This window comes from Pseudorca crassidens, chromosome 13 (assembly GCF_039906515.1).
Source record: "Pseudorca crassidens isolate mPseCra1 chromosome 13, mPseCra1.hap1, whole genome shotgun sequence".
Lineage (NCBI taxonomy): Eukaryota > Metazoa > Chordata > Mammalia > Artiodactyla > Delphinidae > Pseudorca > Pseudorca crassidens.
In genome coordinates, this window is record NC_090308.1 from 13529186 (window position 1) to 13556209 (window position 27024).

The window sequence follows — 27024 nt, forward strand, 5'->3', positions numbered from 1 at the left end:
ATGTCCTTGACTTACTGCATTTTGACACTTCTTAAATTAATATATCTCGGGTAAATTTTTGTCTAAATAAATATACAAACAGTGGGAATAACCCAATATGATAGTGATGTTTTGGAGTAGTTAATTGGGCAATAATAATTCAATTGAAACAGATACAAATTTTTAAGATGTTCATACCACTTCATTCCCATTGTTACACATAGATACAAAGGACATAGTTTATTCTCAACTGGGATGATTCTTCACCAGCAGAGTTTTGACAGTCTGGAGACATTTTTGATAGTCATAATGACACATCTTAAAGAGCCACAGACAGAGGAAAACATCCAAGGTGCTCCACGCCTGTGATCCAAGTTCATTGCCAAGTACCCAGGTCAAGTCTAAGAGAGACTCTGAAGTCAGACAGACTTTGACTTTAACGTCAAAGCTGCCACTTTCAAACTGTCAACTCATGAGTAAAGGCAAGGGATGCTGCCAAATGTCCTATAATGCATGGGACAGCCTCTCATAATATGACAAATAATTATCCTGCCCAAACTGTCAGTGGGGTTGAGGTTGAGAAATTTCTGATTTAGGAACTGAGATAATTATATTCTTCTCATCCCTTGTGCCTTAGATTTAAAGTGAGATGGTACTAAATTTTACAAATGTGACTTTAATGAAAGTGGGCTCTTTTTATCTAGTCACTGGTTTTACATACAAAAGAAATACAACTCCACTTCCAAAGATCTTAGGAGCACTGTCTTTACTGACGTGTGCTTGAAAAAAATTGAAGCAGTGATTAGAGCACTCAATACAGGCAAAAATCCTTAAAAATGCCCTTTTCTCATCTTTTTCCTCAATCTCACTCTTCCACTGGCTCTTGATCTTCTCCCCTCCTCTCCTTCTCTGTCCTCTCCCATTAGTCTGTGCTGAACTTGTGCAGAGTAACTTCGGATTCCCTTGTTCCTTGCCACTTTTCTCTCCATTGCTCATCTGATCAGAACACCAAAGACCCAGAAGGTAGACCCAATCAAGCAAGCCTAGAATCTTTCTTTTATAGAAGACAGAGTGAAGGAGGTGTGTGTGTGTGTGTGTGTGTGTGTGTGTGTGCATGCGCACACGTGCACGTGTGTATCTGTCACACAAGTAAATACCTTTGTTTAGTTAGCCTTTGCTGTGTAACAAACCACTTCAAAACTTTGTAGCTAAAACAATCATAATTCATCATTTCTCATAACCTGTGGGTTGGCTGGTTAGTTCATAGTTAAGCATGGATGGTTTTCTGAGGAACACATATAGAAGGCAATGTTCCAGGCAGTGGGTTCATTTCTAGGGATACAATGATGGGGAAAATGCTCTTTTCCTGGAGGAATTTGTAATCAGGTATGTATGGGGATGTGGGAGGGAGGAGTAACAGATGCATCAACTCTGAAGCCTTAGATGAGTCTCAGTTTGCTGGCTTCACCTGGTTTGTGTTCATCTGCAGCGTTGGCCAGACTAGAAGGTTCAGGATGACCTCACCCACGTGTTTGGCCGTTGGTTCTGCCTATTGGATAGGGCATCTCAGTTCTTCTCCACATGGACCCTCCTCCAATAGAGACTGCTTTCCTTGCTTGGTGAATTTAGGACAGGGATCCAAGACAGCTAAAATAGAAACTGTAAGAGTTCTTAAGGCCTAGAAGCAGATGATACAAAGTCATTTCTGCTGCATTATTGATCTGAGCAAATACAATGCAAGATCAAACTCAAGGAGAGGGGAAATCAGTTCTGCCCTTGAGGCGAGGAAGGGCAGAGTCATGTTGCAAAGGAGGATGCCTGCTGGGACTGGGAGATTTTTTGTCCATAATTTAATATCTGTCCTCTGATCACTGTGCTTTATATTCTTTCTACATCAAAATACACTCATTCCCTCTCAAGACATCAGAAGTCTCATCCAATTATGTGATCAAGCTCCACCTCCAGTCTCGTGTGATCTGCATCTGGTCCAGATACAGAGGAGGGCCCTCGGGTGTAATTTCTGTCAGTCCCCAGACCTGGAAACTAAAAAGAGAAGTTACCCTCCCCATTCATCCAACATGCAGTGATGAGACGGGGAAGGACCATTGCAATGGATGCTTCTGTCCGAAGAAGGGAAGAATGGAAAGGATATGGCAGTCGTGTTCTGAAGTCCAGCCAGGCACCCGTGGCCCCCTCCTTTAATTCAAGCGCGAGGGTCATTCCCTGTCTTTTTTTTGCCATACGCGGGCCTCTCACTGTTGTGGCCTCTCCCGTTGCGGAGCACAGGCTCCGGACGCGCAGGCTCAGCAGCCATGGCTCACGGGCCCAGCTGCTCCGCGGCATGTGGGATCTTCCCAGGCCAGGGCTCGAACCTGTGTCGCCTGCATTGGCAGGCAGACGCTCAACCACTGCGCCACCAGGGAAGCCCCCTGTCTTCTTGATAAGAAGTGGCTCATGTTTGTGCTGATAGTCTGAGCCGTATAAAGCTGCGGTTCCAGTCTTCTCCTCGTTTTGAGCTGTCCTGTCCCTGTAGTGCAGACCAGTGGCATTTTGGCTTAACAGGTTTGGTGGCTTCCTGAAAATCTGCTTGGAGTTCATTCTGTGGCCCCCCAAACCCAAAGTCTGAAATCAGCTTTGGAGCACATGTGAGACTGCAGTGGGCAGTGCCCTTAAGATTCTTAGAGGGCTTCCCTGGTGGCGCAGTGGTTGAGAGTCTGCCTGCCAATGCAGGGGACACAGGTTCGAGCCCTGGCCTGGGAAGATCCCACATGCCGCGGAGCAACTAAGCCCGTGAGCCACAACTACTGAGCCTGCGCCTCTGGAGCCTGTGCTCCGCAACAAGAGAGGCCGCGACAATGAGAGGCCCACGCACCGCGATGAAGAGTGGCCCCCGCTTGCCGCAACTGGAGAAAGCCCTCGTACAGAAAAGAAGACCCAACACAGCCAAAAATAAATAAATTAATTAAAATTAAAAAAAAAAGATTCTTAGAAGATGGTTTGGCTGAGAACATCAATCAAACACTGAAAAAAATAAATAACTTAATAAATAAATAAATTAATTAAAAAACAAACAGACACTGCCTTAAATCTTTCTGAGTTCTTAACAATGGTTCTTACAGTCACAGTCTAGATTGATTGTTGTCCTGAAGCTATGTTTTACTTTGCAAATCTTCTTCCAGGGCAGACTGACAATGACTAACCATTATATTGTCTGATGCGCCATATCAGAGGTCTCCTATGTTTCCTCTAAATTCTGTTTGCAAACTAAATAGTTCCTTCTTTGGTTCATCTCCCTTTCTTCCAGTACCATAAAATGCGCAGCTGAAAGAAGCCGGCTGACAGCTTTCTGCAGGGAAGTCTCCCTAGCCAGTTGCAGAAGTTCAAGTTACTACCAATGACAGAATGTATAACGCATAAAATATGTGTCGCTCTCCTTCCAGTCCCAGCTAGCAGTTTCCTCACTGTTCTTTCAGCCTCTGCTAACAGTCTTTCTGTGTCCTTCAGCCTCCCTCCCCATCTGATCCCAAGACCACCTGGGTTTGTTTCTGGTCGTTACTTGAAAGTTAAAAGTGCATGTTTAGGGGCTTCCCTGGTGGCACAGTGGTTGGGAGTCGCCTGCTGATGCAGGGGACACGGGTTCGTGCCCCTGTCTGGGAAGGTTTCGTGCGCCGCGGAGCGGCTGGGCCCATGAGCCATGGCCGCTGAGCCTGCGCGTCCGGAGCCTGTGCTCCGCAACGGGAGAGGCCACAACAGTGAGAGGCCCGCGTACCACAAAAAAAAAAAAAATAATAAAAAAAAATAAAGTGCATGTTTAATGTGCATTAGAAATAATGGCGTTCTTTAAATTTTATGGATATATCCAAATTTTCTCTAAATTTAAAGGCTTTGTTGTTTATTTTATTCGTTTATTCATTCAACAGGATTTATTTGTAACATTTGTAGGCATTGGGAACCAAGTTACTGTCCTCATGGGGCTTATATTCTAGTAGGCAGTCCAGGATTCTGAACCAAAGCTCAGGAGAGCTCAGCTCCAGCTCTCCCTCTCTAGAACTTAATGTTTAGACTTTAGCCAAAAGGTCCTTTTTTAGAAAGCTGAAGTTATGTTTCCTTGAGCATTACCTTTCAGAGGGTGAGGAATTGAAATGGTATCTTGTTCATCTTTCATTCTCACAACATCTAGTTTACAGCCAACAGTTGGCACACAGTAGATGTTGATGGAAAGAGCAGAATTCACCCTTTCCTTGAAAGGTGTTACATTGGCCCCTCTCTCTGGCCTTCATCTCTTTATATCTCTAATTAAGTCCTTCATTCCTGGGATAAACCCCACTTGATCATGATGTATGATCCTTTTAATGTGCTGTTGGATTCTGTTTGCTAGTATTTTGTTGAGGATTTTTGCACCTGTGTTCGTCAGTGATACTGGCCTGTACTTTTCTTTCTTTGTGACATCCTTGTCTGGTTTTGGTATCAGGGTGATGGTGGCCTCGTAGAATGAGTTTGGGAGTGTTCCTCCCTCTGCTATACTTTGGAAGAGTGTGAGAAGGATAGGTGATAGCTCTTCTCTAAATGTTTGATAGAATTCGCCTGTGAAGCCATCTGGTCCTGGGCTTTTGTTTGTTGGAAGATTTTTCAGCACAGTCTCAATTTCAGGGCTTGTGATTGGTCTGTTCATATTTTCTATTTCTTCCTGGTTCAGTCTCGGAAGGTTATACTTTTCTAAGAATGTGTCCATTTCTTCCAGGTTGTCCATTTTATTGGCATAGAGTTGCTTGTAGTAGTGTCTCATGATCCTTTGTGTTTCTACGGTGTCAGTTATTACTTCTTTTTCATTTCTAATTCTGTTGATTTGAGTCTACTCTCTTTTTTTTCTTGATGAGTCTGGCTAATTGTTTATCAATTTTGTTTGTCTTCTCAGAGAACCAGCTTTTGCTTTTATTGATCTTTGCTGTTGTTGCCTTCCTTCTTTTTCATTTATTTCTGCTCTGATCTTTACGATTTCTTTCCTTCTGCTCACTTTGTTGCAAAACGGTGTGTGGCAGGCCGGAGGAGGCCCTTTTCAAATGCCAGTGGTCTGCAGAACCCGCCTGTCATGATTGTTGAGGTGGCCTGAGAACACCACGTAGCAGGGCTGTGAGCGAACTGGCAGAGGAAATGTGTGAGGTGCGCCTGCAAATCCGTCTGTTAGAGAGGGTCCTTCAGGGAGTCAGGGTCGTGTTCCGCATCGTCCCTGTAGTAACGCTCTTCGTATTTACGAGTGGCGAGAATATCAGGCAAGGGTTAAGCCGTCCTCCTCGTCGTCGTCCTCCCGTTCCTCCCACGTGTCACTGGAGTCATCTTGGCTTCACTCTGCAGGGCGGCCTGGCGGGTGGCCTTGGCCTCCATGACGTTGGACAGCTCGTTGATGATCAGCTTCAGGGTCTTGACCAGCAGAGGAAAGTTGGTGCAGCACTCAGGGTTCTGGGCCGACTTGGAGCGGGTGTGGGTGCCCTCGTCCAGGCCATAGATCTCCGCCCCCTTCATGCGGTTGTCCTGTAGCCGCTTGTCATCCGCGTGGATGCCGTGTGGAACAGCTTACACAGCGCCACAGAGCTGGCTTTGCGCTCGTACTGCCCGTAGAACAGGTGCTGCCGGCTGGTCTACTCGGCCATCGCGAACTCCAGGGCGGGCTTGCCTCTGGGCCCCAGGAGGCTGCACAGGAACTCTAGGAGGGGCTCCAGCTGAGTGTGCACCGTGTGGGCGAACACCGTGATCAGGGACCGCATGCCGCTGAGCGTCTCTGCCTGCTGCGTCTAGCTGAGGATGGCATGGAAAATCTGGTCCAGGCTCTCCCCCAGCTCCCACCCCGCCTTGGAGATGAGGGTGGACGCGAGGCGGCCCGCGAAGGCGGTGGTGAACTCGGAGGTGCGGGGGCCCAGCACCTGCATCACACACCACAGCCCGTTGTAGTCATGCAAATCAAACCACAGTGAGCTGGCATCTCACACCAGTCAGCATGGCCGTCGTCACAAAATCTACAAACAATACATGCTGGAGAAGGTGTGGAGAAAAGGGAACCCTCCTGCACTGTTGGTGGGAATGTAAATTGATACAGCCACTATGGAGAACAGTATGGAGGTTCCTTAAAAAACTAAAAATAAAACTACCATACGACCCAGCAATCCCACTCCTGGGCATATACCCTGAGAAAACCATAATTCAAAAACATACATATACCACAATGTTCATTGCAGCACTATTTACAATAGCCAGGTCATGGAAACATCCTAAATGTCCAACAACAGATGAATGGATAAAGAAGATGTGGCACATATATACAATGGAATATTACTCAGCCATAAAAAGGAACGAAATTGAGTTATTTGTAGTGAGGTGGATGGACCTAGAGTCTGTCGTACAGAGTGAAGTAAGTCAGAAAGAGAAAAATACCATATGCTAACGCACATATACGGAATGTAAAACAACCGTACTGATGAACCTAGTGGCAGGGCAGGAATAAAGACGCAGACATAGAAAATGGACTTGAGGACACAGCGGGGGAAGGGCAAGCTGGGACGAAGTGGGAGAGTAACACTGACATATATACACTACCAAATGTAAAATAGATAGCTAGTGGGAAGCTGCTGTATAGCACAGGGAGATCAGCTCGGTGCTTTGTGACCACCTAGAGGGGTGGGATAGGGAGGGTGGGAGGAGACACAAGAGGGAGGGGATATGGGGATATATGTATACATAGAGCTGATTCACTTTGTCGTACAGCAGAAACTAACACAATAAGGTAAAGCAATTATACTCCAATAAAGATACATATTAAAAAATAAAGCCTTCCAGACGCCAACATTTTTTTCTTTGTATATTAGTTTTACCTTATTGCATAACAAATTACCAAACTTAGCAGTTTAAAACAGCGTTCGTTTATTATCTCCAAACATTTGTGGGTAGTCCACAATTTGTGTGGTAGTCCATGCAGCTACCTGTGCCCTCTGCTCAGGGTCTCACAAGTCCACAATCAGGGTGTCAGCTGGGCGGCATTCTCATCCGGAGGCTGAATGAGGGAAGAATCCACTTTTGAACTCATTCAGGTTGTTAGCAGAATTCGTTTCCTTGTGTATGACAGAGCTTCTTCCTGCCTCTTGGCTGGAGGCTGCCCCCCAACTTCCAGAGGCAGCCTGCAGTTCTCTGCTCTGGGGCCCTCTCCATGGACTGTTCACAGTGTGGCTGTTTGCTTCTTTAAGCCAGCAGGAGAACCTGTCACTCCAGTCAGCTCAGAAGGAATCTTACATAAAGTAACATGTTCATGGGTGTGGCATCACATCACCCGTTGCTGTGTTCTGTTGATTAGAAGCAATTCACAAGTTCTGGTTGCAGTTGCCCACACAAAGGTGTTTACTCCAGGAGGTGGGAATTTGGGGAGGTTACCCTATTATAGTGTGTTCACTGCACTACTCATCTGGTGAAATTCCTGTAATGCCTCTATCTTGTTGCATTACTCTATAACCCTCCACTACACATGTGCCCTTTCTTGTCTCTCTCCACCTCTAAATATTTACCTTTATTATAATTTTTTGACTTTGCTACTTTTTTTCTTACAGTTTTATTGAGGCATAATTGACGTGCAGCACTGTATAAGTTTAAGGTGTACAGCATAATGATTTGACTTACATAATCATGAAATGACTATCACAAACAGTTTAGTGAACATCCCTCATCTCTGTAGACACAAAATTAAAGAAGTAGAGAAAAATTGTTTTCCTTGTGATGAGAACTCTTAGGATTTACCATTTTCATATATAACACACAGCAGCGTTGATTGTATTTATCATGTATATTAAATCCCTAATACTTATTTCTCTTGTAACTGGAAGTTCTCACCTTTCGACCAGCTTCATCCCGTTCCCCCTCCCCACATCCCACCTCTGCTAACCATAAGTCTGATCTCTTTTTCTGCGACTTTGCCTGTTTTTGAAGTGTAATTGACCTAAACACTGTGTTAGTTCCTGTTACACAACACAGTGATCCACTGTGTCTATGCATTTCGGAGTGATCACCATAAGACTAGTTGCCGTCTGTCACCCTACAAAGGCATCACATCGTTATTAACTGTAGTCCCCGAGCTGTACATTTAATACCTGTGACTCATTTTGTAACTGGAAGTTTGTACCTCTTAATCTCCCTCACCTACTTCTCTCCTCCCCTCAAACCCTCCCAGCAACTGCCTGCTTGTTCTCTGTATCTATGACTCTGTTTCTCTTTTTTATATTTGTTCATTTTTTAAAATTTTTTTGGATTTCACATATAAGTGAAATCGTACAGTATTTGTCTTTTTCTTTCTGACTGATTTCACCTAGCATAATACCCTCTAGGTCCATCCATGTTGTTGCAAATGGCAAGCTTTCACTTGTTTTTTTAATGGCTGAGTAATATTCCATTTCATATATGTGTGTGTATATATATATATACACACACACCACATCATGTTCTTTGTTCTTTATCCATTGATCTGTTGATGGGCACTTAGATTGCTTCCATATCTTCTTGGCTATTGTGAATAACGCTGCAGTGAACATAGGGATGCATATATCTTTTCTAATTAGTGTTTTTGTTTTCTAAATACCCCGGAGTGGAGTTGCTGGATCATATGGTAGTTCCTTTTTTAAATTTTTTGAGGAATCTCTATACTGTTTTCCACAGTTGGTGCACCAGTTTACATTCCCTCCAATAGTGCATAAGGGTTTCCTTTTCTCTACATCCTTGTTATTTTCTCTAGTGCTTGTCACTTGTTGTCTTTTTGATAATAGCCATCTAATAAGTGTGAGATGATATCTCATTGTGGTTTGATTTGCATTTCCCTGATGATTAGTGATGCTGAGCATCTTTTCATATACCTGTTGGCCATGTGCGTGTCTTCTTTGGAAAAATGTCTATTCAGATCCTCTGCCCATTTTTCAATTGGGTTGTTATTTTTTTTGATGTTGAGTTACGTGAGTTCTTTGTATATTTTGGATATTAACCTCTTATCAGGTACATCTTTTGCAAATATCTACTCCCATTCAGTAGGCAGCCTTTTCATTTTGCTGAGTTTCCTTTACTGTGCAAAAGCTTTTTAGTTTGATGGGTATTACTAAGACCGATGTCAAAGAGCATACTGCCTATGTTGTCTTCTAGATATTTACCTTTAGATATATCATGGTAGAGACTGTGTCCTCTTCATCTCTCTGCATCCCTTTGCACCACACGTAAAACTTGGCACTTAGTTGGTCTCAAGTGAACTTTTTAAAAAACAGATTTATTGAGGTTTAATTATTCAGTGAACTTTCAATAAATGAATGAAGAGAAACATAGGGCTAACATATTGCAAATTTTAAAGCATTTGCTGATAATTTTTAAATAAATAATTGACTTGCCTAATATATTTGAAGTTTCACTGGCTCTTCCTTCAAGACAATAATTGGTAAAATGAATTATAAGATAAAATAATATAATAATCATTTCTAGAGTTGTGTAACTATGAATTTTTTTCATGATACAACTTCATGACATGTTATCTAACCAGATAATTTTTTTTCTTCTAGATGAGCAAGAGATAGTACAAAAACGTACTTTTACAAAATGGATCAACTCTCATCTGGCCAAGGTAAAGGAAACTACCCAGAGTTCTATGTTAACTTAGTTTGAGCCAATACATCATTAAACACACAGTTTAAAGTAATGCTGCTGTGGCTATTGTCACTATAACTAGTCAGTAATGTTGGCACCTATCAGTTTAATTGTGGCATCTGCTAACATTTTTTCAAAGAAAATTAATAGATAACCAGAGTTGAAAGCAGTTACTTCATGTCGATTCCATGAATCTTGATGAAATATTTCATTCAGTTGTTTCTTCTGTACTGATGTGTGTCACATCAGAAGGAGAATTCATGGTAGAGTTTTGTTTGTGTTTGTTTCTATTTGGAGCAGAAAAAAACAATGAGTAGTCTGCCCTGAGCAAAGAATTTTATCTAAGGAGATCGTGTCTGGACTCCCCTCTCAGGTGCTCTTATAGAAGAGTAACCGTCGTGGCAGGACACTGCAAAGGCTAATCAGTCTGAGATTATCCATACTGACCTTAGATTGTATCAGGTGACTGGGTATCCATACATTGTAATGACTTGGAACATAAATACTAACATAAAACAAATTTCCGTGTAGCTACATTACAAAAAAATTAATCTCTTATAATGCTGATGAAAAAATATGTGAACCAAAAAACATTACATTTGTAAAAATAAACGCAGATGACAGGACAATTGTCTGCATTCAGTTAGAGGATCTTTGCCGAGAGCAGTGCCTAACGTGTGCAAGGCATAATCCTACGAGCAGTTTTTGATTGCGGACTCCTCCAAAGCCTCTTTTCATAGTTCATGAGCAAACAAAGCATGGCAGCTTATCTCAGTCCCATTGTACAAATGGACTGCTTACTGTGTGTCTATGATAGGCTTTGGAGACAGGAAAAAAGCTAGTAAAACACTTTCCCAGGCCTTGGGAAGCTCAAAATCCAGCAAAAAGAGAAGACTAGATGAATGTCTAGGACTTCGCTTGTGGCACAGTGGTTGAGAATTCGCCTGCCAATGCAGGGGACACGGGTTCGATCCCTGGTCCGGGAAAATCCCACATGCCGTGGAGCAACTAAGCCCGTGCACCACAATTACTGAGCCTGCGCTCTAGAGCCCGTGTACCACAACTACTGGGCCTGCGTGCTGCCACTACTGAAGCCCGCGCTCCTAGAGCCCGTGCTCCGCAACAAGAGAAGCCACCCCAGTGAGAAGCCTGCGCACCGCAACGAAGAGTAGCCCCTGCTCGCTGCAACTAGAGAAAGCCCACGCGCAGCAACGAAGACCCAACGCAGCCTGAAAAAAAAAAAAAAAAAAGAAGAATGTGCCTAGATACAGGATAGAATGGGATTATCTTTCCTATAATCTCTCCAAAAGCCACTTGGTAAAATGGGAGTTTTCTGGCCCAGTGGCTGCACCCAGAATCTGCCCTGTGACAAGGCACTGAATGCCCTTGGGGCTCATTTTCTCAAGCTTTGGCTGGTGTCATCTGGCCACAGCCACTACTTATACTCCAGAATCCTCATCGTTTGAGGACAGTTCTTTTTTTTCCAAAATGAAAATAGAGTTATTGTTTTTTCATATCATAAAAAGGTTACATGCTAATTGTAAATCGTTTTGATAATAAACTTCTTAAAAAGTTTAATGAAAGTAAAAATCACCTTAAATTCCACAGTCCTGATATAACCATCACTGACATATTGATCACCATTTTTCTACATGCTGGCATGCACAGTCTCACATAAGTGGCTATAGGCCACTTATTCTGTATTCACTTTTATTCTGTGTGCCTCTATTCACCCAGCACATCTGCACATCTTCCCATGTGATTAGATACAGAGCCACATAATCATTTTAATGGCTGACTAATACTTTGTCATTATAAATATAATAAAATTCTTTATAAATCATAATTAGCCAGTCGTCTATCAGTGGTTATATAATTCGTTTCCAGTTGGTTAATATTATATAAAATGTCACAGTGAAAGTCCTTGGGCATATATATCTGTACATTTGTCTGATTATTTTTCTTAGGATAAATTTCTAGAAGGGGGTAGATAGTCCACAAGTATACATGTCTATAACTTTAATATATACCAAGAGCTTCTGAGAATGCCCATTTCCTTATACTATTAATCCTCTTCAACAGTATTTTCCAATCTGGTGAAAATAGTTTATAGTTATTTTTATATTTTTTAATAGGGTTGAGTATCTTTGCAGAAGATTTTAAAGCAGAATTCCTGGGACACACTTATCTGTGTTCTGAATTCTTAAAAAGAAGCTAAAATTGGAATGTGTGCCGTGGCACACAGTATACAAAGGGCCTTTGTCGAAGGATTATATGCCAAGAATTTGTTTTCTAATCTGTTTTTATCACCATTTTGTCATTGTTTCAAGTTACTTTACATATTTATGTGATAACTGGGTATTGGAAGGGGCTGTACCAGTGTGTACCCTTTTATGTTCTTTTTTTTTTTGAGTCCTGCTTTGTGACCTCACGCCTGCTATTCCCCATCTAAATATACAAGTCCTGCCCTTAATGTGTAGCACATACGTCTCTCATTCATGAAGTCATTTCTGACCACATGTGGAACCCTGAGCAAAGGCTCCAGAATGTTAGCGGTTTCCCCTGCACTCCTTCCCCAGCGCCATCCCCCTGCCTTCTCTGCTGTTCCTGCCTCAGCTTTGGTAGAATCAGAATCTCAGCGCTTCTCCAGAACCTGCAGCACAGGTGGAAAAGTTCAGCATGTCTTTTTTTTTTAATGTGCTCAGAGTATTTTAATTTAAAAATATGCTAGAGTTTAGAGATTTCATGTATTTTGTGTATGTGTGGTCTGTGGGTCTATGAGTATTTGCCTATGCTAGTAGAAGATAGCTAGTTTCTTTTTTTTTTTTAAAGTATTTTATTTATTTATTTATTTGGCTGTGTCGGGTCTTAGTTGCGGCATGCGGGATCTTTGTTGCGGCATGTGGGATCTTTCATTGCAGCGTGCGGGCTCTTTGTTGTGGCGTGTGAGCTTAGTTGCCCCGCAGCATGTGGGATCTTAGTTTCCAGACCAGGGATTGAACCCGCGTCCCCTGCATTGGAAGGTGGATTCTTAACCACTGGACCACCAGGGAAGTCCCTAGTTTGTCTTTTCTTTTAATGAGAAAGAGATAGCTTTTTTTTTTTTTTTTTTTACTTTTGAGTCATTGCATTTGGATTTACCACTGCATTCTTTTTTTTTTTTTTTTTGAATATAGTTGATTTAAAATGTTGTGTTAGTTTCTGCTGTACAGCAAGGTGAATCAGTTATACATATACATACATACACTTTTTTGAAGATTCTTTTCCCATATAGATCATAACAGAGTATGGAGTAGAGTTCCCTGTGCTTATTAATTATCTATTCTATATATAATAGTGTGTATATGTCAATCCCAATCACCCAGTTTATCCCCACCCTCCGCCAGTATATCTTAAATGATTTTATACTGTTTCATATCTCACCTTCCCATCAACATTGTAAAGTCTTCAAGGCATGTGCTAATTCTTGGAGTTCTTCGTAAATCCTAATAGCTCTAAGCACAGCTCCGAGTACCATGCAGAGGGGCTTAACGAAACAGCAACAGCAAAGATTCTTTATCTTTTCTTATTTTGTTAGAGTAGGAAAAACATCAGTCACATGGGCAAAAAATAACGATTAATGTCTGGCACTGTGCTAAGTGCTTAACTCAGGTTATTTTGTAGCGTTCTTCTTCATACACCTGGCCATTGGTGCTGCTGAGATTTTAATGCAGACGTGAATCTGAAGTCCACTTGGCTTCCCTACTTTACAAATTTTTGCATCGATAGTATCATTTCAAAAGACCCAGAAAATTATTACCTCTGCAACTGCTCCATTGTAACCTTACTGCAATAGGGATTTTTTTGTTGTTGTTCTTTTGTTTTCCCCTCTGTACTTGCTATTCTTTCTTTCTTGGGCCTTGAAAACTGAAACAGTGATATACCTATGCTTGTTATCCGGAACTTATTTATACTGACATCGTAGTATCTTACCAAATGTACCCTGCAACTTCATTGGAAAACATTTTCCTTTTCTGACTCACTTGTAGTTAAAAACATTTTGAAAATAAAATCTGACCACATTACCCTGCTTTGATAGTTGAGAGTTTTAGGATAACTACAGAGTGGATGTTTATGTCTGTGATTGTCTCAGCGGTTGGTCCCATGATTCCCTACTCTTCCCTCTCTCTTGTACCCATCCTTTGCTTGCCTTTATTCCTATTTGAGTTTCCTATCCCAGCCCTACTTCTCTCTCATTCTCCCTCTCACCCTGCTTCCATTCCTGTATCATCTCTATCTCTCCCATCCCATCTCCTTCTCCATCACACCTCTGCCCAACTCCCTTTCCATCTGTATCTCAGTCTCTCCATCCCTATCTTTATCCCCATTCCCATCTCTATTTCTGTCTGTACACTTTCTCTATAAAAACATGTGCAACCTGTACATTCTAGGCTTCACAGTCTCCTTGAGGTCACATTTACATGGAAGCACACACTTCCCTCCCCATTGCAGTGTGCTGACTTACTTCTGGAAATGATAATACCTTACTTGCAACAGAAGCAAGTTGAGGTTCTTATCTTTTATCTGGCCTCTGGACAAGTACACTGTGTCACTTTTCCTGCTGTCTCTGTGAGAAGGCCTGCTCCCAAAGTCATGGTGTGATGCTAGAGTGTGCCCATCACTTAGCACCCCAGGCACAGACAACAAGCACCTGCACACACACACACACACACACACACACACACACACCCCTACCTTAATCACCTGGACTCCACAGAAGCATATATTATGCCCAGAATCTCACTAAGTCTCTCGTGAAAACAGCCTCTTAGATATTTGGTCTTCAGCTCTTCTTTACCTTTTAACAACACATGGATATCTCCCCTGGCCCCTGGTTTTCAGTCATAGAGCAGGCCCAAAGCCATACTTAGAATCAAAATGTTTCTCACTAGAAAAAGAATCCACAGAGAAGCCACTTGATCTGCTTCAAGGTCTTTCCTTATCCTCCAGAGATTCTTTTTTTTTTTTTTTAATTAATTTATTTATTTTTGGCTGTGTTGGGTCTTCGTTGCTGGGTGCAGGCTTTCTCTAGTTGAGGCGAGCGGGGGCTACTCTTTGTTGCGGTGCGCGGGCTTCTCATTGCGGTGGATTCTCCTGTTGTGGAGCACGGGCTCTAGGCGTGCGGACTTCAGTAGTTGTGACTCGCGGGCTCTAGAGCGCAGGCCCGGTAGTTGTGGCGCACGGACTTAGTTGCTCTGCGGTATGTGGGATCTTCCCAGACCAGGGCTCGAACCCGTGTCCTCTTCATTGACAGGCAGATTCTTAACCACTGCACCACCAGGGAAGCCCCTCTCCGGAGATTCTTGAGCCAACTTTTCCTCTTCTTTCTTGCTTATTAAAAAACCAAAGCCAATGGTTTGTCCTATAACAACAGTCTGCTCCAAGGATGGAACCATAATTGCTGTCAGCTTTGAAAGGACCTGGTGTTCTGTAATTTGTTGGGTCAGATTGAGTCTGGTTTGGTGTATTGTTTATGTTTATTTATTTTGCCCAGTAAATATGCAAGCAACTTAGACCCAGTATTAGTCAGCTTGGGCTGCTGTAACAAAATACCATAGACTATGTGGCTCAAACAAGGAACATTTATTTCTTGAAATTCTGGAGGCTGGAAAGTTCAAGATCAATGTGTCGACTGATTTCAGTCCTTACATGGCAGAGAGAGAAAGAACTCTGGTTTCTCCTCCTCTTCTTATAGGACACTAATTCCGTTGTGAGGAATTTATGACCTCATTTACACCCAATTACCTCCCAAAGGCCCCACTTCCAAATACCATCACGTTGGGGGTTAAGGCTTCACCATATAGATTTGGGCGGGGGGACACACGAACATTCAGTCCATAACAGGCCACAGGTTCATCCTGAGGTCTGGCTTGAAGCACATGAGAATTTCTTCCAAACCTCGGTCCCAGAATGATGTTAAGTAATGAACTTGTCTCCTCTTTCGTATCAGATGTTTGTATTTCAGTTCCTATTGTACATAGCGCTGTGCTTTGGAATGGCTTCAGATATCTAATAACCAAATCCTTCAAAATAATTAAAATGCATTTTATTCCTTGGTTGTGTGTGTATGTGTGTGTGTGTTTCCTACAATTTTCTGTTGACATCTACCAATAAAGGCAAGGAAGTGACCCATGTCAAAAATATTTTCATGCTGGTGATCAGATACTAGTCTTAATTCACCTATTATTTATGCTATATAACATGCCAAGTTATTTATCTCTGAGAACAAGAAAGGAGAAGGTGCTAAACTGGCAGGAAAAAAAGAGTTTCGACTTTCTTCTAGAATGCAAGTTGTAAATATTTTGCCGATCTCAGTTGTCTGGGAGCTATTGCACAAGTCATGGGAATTTTTGTGGATTTAAACTAGAGTGATAAACCATCTCATCCTAAATTCTGTGATTATGTCTTGCTACTGCAATGCCTTCTTTAAAGATTTTAAGCAAACTAAAAAAATAAACACCTTATTTAGAAAGAAAGCTTTATATGTCAATTATATCAATAAAACTGGAAGAAAAAAATTATACCTGTTTTCTCAAAAATCTTCTTTGGAAATTGACTGTTTCCAAAAATAGCTTTAATAATAAGTTGCAGCAGGTTTACAGAGCTGGGATGTTGAGTTGAGAAGCAAAAAAAATTGATCCTGTGTCCTAAGATCATTCAATGTTGGGTGCATTGGGGGATGTGCAAAAGATGCTTTGTGGAGATAAATTTGGGGAGGGTTTTTAATGGGAAATTTTCATTTTTGTTGTAGGCTACTTTGCTTAGTTGCAAATAAGAAAACTATTTACTGCTAACTAAATAAAACAAAAGTCTTTTACTGATGACATTTTATTCTATTGTAACAATTCTTTATAAGTATTTTGACAGTAGTATGGAGACATTGGGTGCAAATGAGAGAGCAATCTGTTTTCAAAAAATACGCTTTTCTTAAAACAAAAATTTATATTAAAAATAGGAAAAAAAAACCCCGAGAATTTTCTGTAGATTACTCAAATTTGTGAATATAATTATCAGTTTTAAAAAAATATTTGCTTTGTTGTCAAATTGAAGTCTTCACGCTTCTGAAATTATGCAAAACATTGCAAATCATAAATTGTCGATAAAATGTAATGTAACATCAACAAAAATTAGTGGGTTCTGTTTATTTCATATATCTGATAATTCCTTTCAGGAAGAGGGCGTCATACTGAAACGTGGACCCTATAATTTTCTTCCTTTTTAAGAAGAAACCTGCCTCTTTCTATTCTGTTTGCTTTGTCAGTGAAAGAAGGTGGAGCATTTGTTTTTAAATTAGCCCAATATTGATCCAAGTAAGAGTTTTTCAAAGTTAGGTCCTGATTCACTGCTGGCTGTCATCACTCATTGCTAACTAGGTTTTTAAATTGCAGGGCTGCTGTTTACTGAACTCATCATGTGCCGATTACTGTGCCTTAGCAATTTTATCTTTTATTTTATTTAAATAACACAACAATCAAATATAAGTAGTATTTTCACCATTTTATAGATTGTGAAACTGAAGCTTAGCGTTAATTAATAAGCTCAAGGTCATATAACAGGTACGTGGAAAACCAGATTTCAATTCCAGGACTCCAAAGTTTGGGCACTAACCATTGTGTTATATACACCATGCTTCTTTCGTTTATTTAGCTATTCATGTAGCAAATACTTTTCAAGCACCTATTATGTGCTAGGGGTTGTGGATACAGTGGTGAACAAAAACAGATACAGTCCATGCCATTATGAAACTGACAGGCCAGCAGAAGAGACAGCAGTTACAGAGACGTGTGTATGGTAAATTCCACGAGCAGCGAAGTACAGGGTGTCAGCGAGCACAGGGCAAGCGCAGCCAACCATACAAGTAACCTGAAGGAGGGCATCGGAATAGGTTTCCAGAGGAAGAAACATTTAAGCTGGAGCCAGAGAAATGTCTTGGGACTGGGTAGGTGAAGGAACTAATGTTTTCAAAAGTTAAGAAGTAAGAAAGAGCCTGGCACAGTAAAGGAAGTGTGAAGCTCAGAATACCTGAAAATATGGGTTCCAGGAATGGGTTGGCAACAGAGGAAACTGAGAATCGATCAAAGGTCAGCCATTAAAAGGGTTTGGATGTTGTGTTATGGGCACCGGAGACGTTAGAGTCTTAGGAAAATGAAATGATCACTCTGGGCTCAACCCCTCTCTCAACCTCTCTCTCTCTCATCTCTCTGTCCCTCCCCCGCCTCTCATTTTCCCCCACACCCCTCTCACATAAATTAGAGCAGGAACCAGTAAAATTGGAGGTGAAGTGAATTTGCAATAACTCAGATAAGAGGTGAGGATCCTTTGGACTAAAGTAGTGGTGGGGGAATGGAGAAAAAGTGGATAGATTGAAAAATGGGTAGGGGTGGACCCGATACAACTGAGTCATCAGTTGGAAGCTGGGGGAGAAGGAATCAAGAATGACTCCTAGATTTCTGCCTTGAACAGATGATTAGGATCATTCATGGAGACAGAGAATACAAGAGACTTTGGGGGAAAGCTAATAGGTTCAGTTACACAGAGGGAAATGACTTAGTAGAGATGAACACTTTTCATTGGGCAATTAGAAGTCATTAGCCATCACTGGGGGTGGCCAAGTCGTGGCAGAAACCCGACTCTAGCAAACCGGTAAGTAAATGAGAGGTGAGGACGTTAGGACCTGAGTGTATATTACATGTTAAGGAGATAGAGTATTAGCTAAAGCAGAACATGGGGTCTGGTAAGAGCTGTTTCAATAAAGAGTGGTCTTAAGTGTGTGTCTATGGAAGGGAATGATCAAGAACTGGTAGAGAGGGTTAGGGTGAAAATGAAGGAAAACAAGCGTATTTTAAGATACAAGACTCCTAAAGAGGCAGGGTGGGGAGAAAATCAAGAGGACGGGCAGAGGTTTTTACCAGAGGAGAGACAGCTCCCAATCTCTGAGGCCAGAGGGGGAATAGGAAGGATGGGTGTGGATGTGCCTAAGTTTGGGATGGGGGAGAGAGGAAGACAGAGTTGGGTGGGCTTGAATTTGAGGGGATTCCCACCTAATGACTGCAGGTTTTTTAGGTCTATCAGAATAGTCTGCATTTCTAAGCAGAAGAATTTGTTAGGAAGAATATTTTTCTTAAATTGGCGGTTAAAAATACATTAGTTCTTTCACATTTAAAAATGTATTTATCTTAGCAAATTCCTAAACTTTATGCAAGACCCATAGGCTATTGTACAGTGTCACCTTGACCCCCAAAGGGGACAGATTAAAGACGTGTTTTCCAAAAATCTTTCCCCTAAAATTTTATTTTTAATTAGAAAAAGGTAATATAAGTAATCTTAACATTAAACATCGGTTATACTGTTATCAAATAATTATAGTTTCACATTTTCTCTGAATTTGTCAAATGGAACAGAGTGTTATATTTAAATACCTTTGATTCAGTCTTTATGATATTTGACTTTGAAATAAATATATGATTTGGCATTAAGTCCTTTGGGAAAAAAGTAGGTCAGAGATAGCCGTTGTTCAGTGTTTCTATAAATGGAGCTTCTCTTTCAATTTGCAATAAACAGCCCTTTCTCCATCTGCCAGCCTTAGATCTAAGGGGCCATTAAGTATAGGCACTGAACATTTTAAATACCGACTTTTGGGTGACCTCAGGCATAATATAAGCATCTCCTCACTTTTTAGATGAACTGAAAGAAAAAGCACCGTGGAACCTTATTTACATTCTGTATTAGTTTGCGAGGGCTGCCGTTACAAAGTACGATATACTGGGCGCCATGAAATGAGAAATTTATTATCTCACAGTCCTTGAGACTAGACAGCCATGCTTCCTTCTGAGATTCTGGGCAGAATCCTTCTTTGCCTCTTCCTAGCCTCAGTTGGAGGCCTGGAGTACCTGAGGTTCCTTGGTCTGCAGCTGCATTAGTCCAGTCCCTGCCTCTGCGCCTGTCTGAGACTGTGTCCAAATTTCTCCTTCATGTAAGGACACTGGTCATATTGGATTAGGACCTACTCTCCACCCCACCCCCCCACCATGACCTCATTTAAACTTGACTACTTCTCTAAAGACCCTGTTTCCAAATAAGATCGCATCCTGAGGTACCGGGATTAAAACTTCCACGTATCTTGGGGGAGGAGCACATGATTCAACCCAAATGTGCTCTATTAAGAGCACGTTTTGTTTTAAGACCAAGTCAGATTCATATACTCCTTTAAAAGGAACACTTTTGATTTTCCATGTTTGTTTTTAAATAATTTAAACTAATAATGACTTTGACATCTTCACAGTCATAAAATATCACTTTGGTGGCTGCTTTTATTCTTCTTCAGTTGTCTTTCCACCAATGGTGCTAAAAGATAACATGGAAACGCTTTCGAAATTGAAATTTGAGCCCATCTGTTTCCTTGTACACACTTTGGTGGGACTATTCATGAACTAAGATGAGGAGATAAGGAGGCAAAGAGGAAAAAGTAAATGTAATAATACACCCCAGAAACCATTCTTGAATTGATTTTCTAAAACTAGTTTGATAATCTCAAGCATAACGATAAATTAGTTATTTCCAAATACGCAACTAAAAGATTACAAAGAAAATCATCATTTCAAAATGAATGGCATTTAGTTTATTAATAGGATGTATTAATTTATTAATAACAAAGACGTAGCTATAGCAATGTCCATGCGGTTTAATGAAATTTTTGACAATATTTGTCAAAGTTCCTTCTTTTAGAAATGTATTTTGTCTAGTCGTACATCCATTCAATAAAGATTTTTAAATGTTGTTTGTATGCTTGCCAAGATTCTAGAATGTAGCAGTGAACAGAACAGGAAAAGTAACCCCTGCATTATGGTGTTTATATCCCAATGGAGGAGATGGACAGAGGAGAAGGAAAATAGCTGTTCTGTTGAGAGTAGACTGAAGAGGGACATGGGCCGAAGGAGGAAGATAAGGTAGGAGATTGTTGAGTCATCCAGGTGAGAGATGGCCGGCTTGCACCGAGGTCATAGCAGTGGAGGTGGTGAAAAATGGCTGGATTCTAGGTGAATTTTGAAAATAAAGCCAACAAGATTTGTTGACAGATCAGCTGTGGAGTATCAGTAAAAGCGAGGAGTAAAGGATAACCCCAGCTTTGTCCTGAATAAAACAAATAACTTGAGGAGTGTGCTTCTTTTAAACTACATAGTGAAAAAAAAAAATCATTACATGTGAAAGTTGTTAAGAGCAGTTTTCCAGGCAGATTTAAAGCTGGGCTGGAGGGCAGTTACTGCCTTTGGGATATTTATTCTGAATTGAATTAAATAATTAAGGAAATGGAAATGCTTATGCAATCTGTCATAGGAAACAGAAAAGAATGGGAACTATCTTCTCACTTTTGCCAAGCAGAGGTGGAAAATAATCCCAGCAATGCTTTTCTAAAGGGAGTGAAGGGGAAACATATCATGCATAACATTTAAAAAAAAACGACTTCACCTTGTTTCTGGAAATACTGGTAATGTCTAATTAGATTTTCTGGATAAGATGACAGAAACTTTTAGAAGTTGAATTAATTTTTTTTTTTTTTTTTTTGAGGTAGGGCTGGACCGTACGAGGAGCTGGTTTATTTATTTATTTATTTTTGCTGTGTTGGGTCTTCGTTTCTGTGCGAGGGCTTTCTCTACTTGTGGCAAGCGGGGGCCACTCTTCATCGCGGTGCGCGGGCCCCTCACTATCGCGGCCTCTCTTGTTTGCGGAGCACAGGCTCCAGACGCGCAGGCTCAGCGGCCATGGCTCACGGGCCCAGCCACAACGCGGCATGTGGGATCTTCCCGGACCGGGGCTTGAACCCGTGTCCCCTGCATCGGCAGGCGGACTCTCAACCACTGGGCCACCAGGGAAGCCCAGAAGTTGAATTAACTTTATCGGGCTCCTGTCAGTGGTTATGATGATGATTTTACAGACCTAGTCCAGCTGCTTTGGCATTTTTAGACAGTTTAGTGTGGCGGGCTCCTTGCCAACCATTGGGGGGTAGCTTGCTCCGCGTCTGCTGGTCAACCTCTCTTCCCTTCCCACTCTCCTCTTGGTTCCTGTTGTTTAGCTTGCTGTTCCTGCCCATCAGATAACTGGAAGAGCATGCGAACACTCTGGGCTGGTCCTGGGATGTGATGTTCCCCCATACCCTGTCTCTCAGCCTGTGAAATAGGCTGAAACCTGGAAAACGGAGGCGGGAGTGGTTGGTCTGGCTTGAGAAATGAGGGGCCATTGTGTGCACACAGGTTTCAAGGTGCCCGGAATACAGCTTGAGGTCCAGCCTCCGCACTGAGACCTCTTTATATACTGCACAGGAGGCCGTCTGGGGAATATGTCAGGCCATGATTTTGCATCATTTTCAGCAAGATTGACTGTGCTTGACCATGTGTATGTCTCAAGTAAAGAAAAGCATTATCTGTGCCATGGGTTCTTTCTTTAGGTCTTTTCCAGTTCAGTTTTACTGGTATCACTAGGTATCCGGCAATCACAAATTTTAAACCCGAGGATATGTATTTAGTAATTTAAAGTAAAATGCCATAATTTTTGTATTATACAATATTTTAAGAGCTCTTTCCCCAAGAGGGGAAAGCACTTAGTAAAAGACTGCCCAATAGTTGTGCAACTAAAAGTGATGATGGTAAGTGAGGACCTGGGTTGGTCCTGGAATGAGATGGGTGATTCAGCCCTTTCCTTTGCTGAGGACTAAACCCTTCATGCTGCAGAGCTCCTTGATAGCCCTGTGATATTTATACTAAGGGGCTATAAGATTCTTGCAGATGTGTAGATAGCTGCTGATGGAGCCATGATAGGCTGGTAATGTTTCAAGGTAGCTTTGTACTTTTCCACATCACTGATTTTGATCAAACACCCAAAGCTTCTTTCTCCTTAATTGATGTACATGTGCTTGCCCTATTAATGCAAAGTTAAAAATGCTAAAAATAATTTTAGTACATTAACATTTTATAATTTTGGATATATAGGCATACACTTGTCCATGAAAAATGACTTTCTTTCTTTCTTCCTTTTTTTCTTTCCTCCCTCCCTCCCTCCTTCTCTTCCTTCCTTCCTTCTTCCTTCTCTTTCTTTTTTTCTTTTCTTTCTTTCTTTTCTTTCTTTCTTTCTTTCTTTCTCTTTCTTTCTTTCTTTCTTTCTTTCTTTCTTTCTTTCTTTCTTTCTTTCTTTCTTTCTTTCTTTCTCTTTCATGTTTATCAATAATACTCAACTGTTTCTACCTTCTTCATTTACCAGTATCAATTGATCAAAAGTTTATAAAACATCTTATATTAAATACAGTCAGGTTCCCCTGAAAACGCACACTGGCATCAATAAAGAATGCATTTATTAGGACAGGAATAAAGACGCAGATGTAGAGAATGGACTTGAGGACACGGGGAGGGGGAAAGGTAAGCTGGGACAAAGGGAGAGAGTGGCGTGGACATATATACACCACCAAATGTAAAATAGATAGCTAGTGGGAAGCAGGTGCATAGCACAGGGAGATCAGCTTGGTGTTTTGTGTCCACCTAGAGGGGTGGGATAGGGAGGGTGGGAGGGAGGGAGACGGAAGAGGGAAGAGTTATGGGAACATATATATATGAATAGCTGATTCACTTTGTTATAAGGCAGAAACTAACACACCATTGTAAAGCAATTATACTCCAATAAAGATGTTAAAAAATAACTGTATTTATTTTTGGTCGCTTATGTGAATCTCATCATGGAGTAGGAGGGCACTGAAATGTACATTGTTAAGTTCAGGAGAGTGTTTACAAAGTAATAACAAAAGAGGCACACATGTCAGTTGTGCTTTATTTTGTTGCAAGTGAATGAAATTGATTTTAAATGATGTAACTAAGAAGTGAGATCTAGTAAAAAGGTACAGAGCACCTCAGGGTATGGAAGGAAATGCTGACCGGGCAGGAAAGGGTTAACTCAGCAGACCTGGGTTGCTCAAACCCTGCACATTCCAAATAAAGACTTGCCTTTAAGAATGGTCCTTGACTGGCTTCTGGGAGATAACCTCTGGGCACTTGGAATATTCTGCCTGATAGGGGTGTTTTGTATGCCTGAGGCCTGGGGCCATGCTCTACTACTTGATAAAATCAATTTATCTTAATGAGTTGTACGGTGAACACCTGTTTTTGCTGGGGATAGGGACAGGGGAAGACAAGACTGAGTAGCTGAGGTCAGTTAGGCAGGTGCCACATGCCTACATGACAGACTCCAGATAAAAGCCCGGCATCAAGGTTCAGGTGTGCTCTCCTCGTTGGCAACACTTTACACCATTGCTGGGGAAAGTCAGCGTGTCCCTGTGCACATCCACTGGAGGGAACCAGTTACTCAGCACTGGAAGCTCTCATTTGGTTCCTCCTGGACTTTGTTCTGTGTGCCTTTTCCCTTTGCTGATTTTAATGTGTCCATCGCTGTAATAAGCTGTAACCATGAGTATAGCAGCTTTTCTAGGTCCCCTGAGTCCATCTTGAGAGCCATCAAGCTAAGGAATGTCTTGGGGACCCCTGACACACTGACCAACCCAGGCAGGGAGAGTGGCTCTTGGGGTCTCAGCAGCAGGACCTGATGTCACTTGTCCTTAGGTCATTGCCATGTGACAACTTGGCTCCAGCCATCTTCTAGATTCAAGTAGAGAATGTGATGGGCCCAGCTCGGGTCACTCAGTTAACAAAAGATGAGGGTGTAGCACAGACATGACCACGGGGGGCATGGTGTGAGCTGGGGTGATTCGTGCCTATTCCAATGTATACTTATATACATGTGCTTCTATTATGACTTTTTAGTCTTTCTTATATCCTACTATTATTTTTAGGCTTTCTTATATCCATTCATATAAAAGTGGCTTTTTGTCAATAAATATTTTGTTCCTAGTAGAGTGGCAGGCACCTTAGCTGATCAGTTAATACTTTTCATATTGCTGTTAAATAAAAATCACATTTATAGGTTTGTGTATTCAGGAAAAAAATGCTAATACCTATAATTTTATACTAAGCTTTCTAACAAGGTGGCTCAAAGTATAATAAACCTGGGCTCAAACCTAGTCACTTAGTAGGAGTGTGATCTAGGCTAATGGTTTGACCTCTCTGAGATTCAGGTTCCGTGCTTTTAAAGAGGGGGTGATACCCCCATATGTGGTGATTATGAATGTTGTGTGAGGTGACATGTACAATCCCTTAGCATTGAGATGTTCAACAACGTCTCATTCATTCTTTCCTACCCTTTCCATTCTCCTTCTTTGCTTCTTCCTTTCATTTCTATTAAAACACCTATTAAATTATATATAATGTGTAAATATCTAAGCCACAAACATCTAGTACATATTGGCGTTCACATATGTAGTCTGTAATAGTGACTACTTTGTCCTATTTACTTTATGCACCAACATTTTCATTTCTATGTAGTTTTTTCACTTATTTATTTTCTTCCAGTTTCATAGAGACAATTGACATATAGCACTGTGTAAGTTTAAGGTGTACAGCATGATGATTTGACTTACACACATCATGATAAGTTTAGTGAACACAATAAGTTTAGTGAACATCCCTCATCTCCTATAGCTACAACATTAGACAAATAGAAAAAAAAATTTTTTCCTTGTGAGAACTCTTCGGATTTACTCTCTGAACTTTCATATATAACAAACAGCAGTGTTACTGGTATTTATCGTGTGGTACATTAAATCCCTAGTACTTGTTTATCTTATAACTGGAAGTTTGTACTTTTTAACCAGCTTCATCCAATTCACCCACCCCCCCACCTCTGCTGCGCAGGTTCCCTCCCTCTTCCAGGCCAGCAGCTCTTCCTAGACAGCTGGACCAGAGAAGGACCCTGCCTCCTGCTGAACTGCCACAACCTTGTCCCCTGCCCGATGGCCCTGCTGGCCCATCCACAGCCCTGCCTTTAGTTGTCCTTGACCTCAGATTCTGGAGACCCGCCACAGCTGTGGGCTGCCTGAACCCTCAAGAGGAGCAACAACTGCTGCTGCTCCCAGGCTCCTCCAGGGCCAAGTCCCCTTGAGAAAACAAAAAAATCTGACCTCTCTTTCTATGAGTTTGTTCATTTGTTTTTGAAGTATCATTGACCTACAGCATTGTTAGTTCCTGATATACAACATAGTGATTCCATATTTCTATACATTTCAAAATGATCACAACGATAAGTTTAGTTACTGTCACCATAAAAAGACATTACACAGTTACTGACTATATTCCTCACACTGTACATTTCATACCTATGACTCATTTATTTTGTAACTGGAAGTTTGTAGCTCTTAATCACCCTCACCTGTTTTTCTCCTGCCAACAACCCCCTTGCCTCTGGCAACTACCTGTTTTTTCTCTATATCTAGGAGTCTGTTTCTGTTTTGTTACGTTTGTTTATTTGTTTTGTTTTTTTAGATTCCACTTATAAGTGAAATCATACTGTATCTGTCTTTCTCTGTCTGACTTATTTCACTCATCATAAAAAGCATTTGATGCATTCATCTATTGCTGGGCACAAAATGTAACAATTCTAAAATCTGTATGGAAACACAAAAGACCCCAAATAGCCCAAATAGTCCTGAGAAAGAACAACAAAGCTGAAGGCATCATACTCCCTGATTTTAAACTATAGTATGAAACTACAGTAATCAAAACAGCATGGTACTGGCACAAAAACAGACAAATAGATTAATAGAAGAGAATAGAGAGCCCATAAATGAACCCACATGTATATGGGCAGTTAATCTATGATAAAGGAGGTGAGGATATACAATGTGGAAAAGTCAGCCACTTCAGTAAATGGTGTTGGGAAAACTGGATAGCTACATGCAAAAAAAAATCAAACTGGACTTCTTTCTCATATCATACACAGAAATAAATCCAAAATGGATTAAAGACTTAAATGTAAGACTTGAAACCATAAAACTTCTGGAAGAAAACATAGGCAATATGCTCTTTGACATCAGTCTTAGTAATTTTTTTTTTTTTGGATATGTCTCCTCAAGCAAGGGAAACAAAAGCAAAAGTAAACAAATAGGACTACATCAAACTAAAAAGCTTTTGTACAGCGAAGGAAACTAACAACACAATGAAAAGGCTGCCTACTGAATGGGAGAAGATATTTGCAAATCTGATAGTGGGTTAATGTCCAAATTATACAAAGAACTCATGCAACTCAATATCAAAAAAACAAACAAAATGCTATTGAAGAATGAGCAGAGGATCTGAATAGATATTTTCCCAGGAAAGACATACAGGTGGCCAACAGGCACATGAAAAGATGCTCAACATTGCTGATCATTGGGGAAATGCAAATCAAAACCACAATGAGATATCACCTCACACCTGTCAGAAT

General features: G+C 41.2%; 1 protein-coding gene and 1 pseudogene across 1 annotated transcript in view; one reads left to right on the plus strand and one right to left on the minus strand.

Annotated features, from left to right (window-relative positions):
* Window positions 1-27024, plus strand: part of SYNE1 (spectrin repeat containing nuclear envelope protein 1) — a 456348-nt gene that overhangs the window by 61967 nt on the left and 367357 nt on the right. Inside the window, exon 2 of the mRNA XM_067701747.1 lies at window positions 9549-9610. Coding sequence (XP_067557848.1) covers window positions 9549-9610 — 62 coding nt within the window. The remainder of the gene's footprint in view (window positions 1-9548; window positions 9611-27024) is intronic.
* On the minus strand, window positions 4906-7865 carry LOC137205086 (importin-9 pseudogene; annotated as a pseudogene).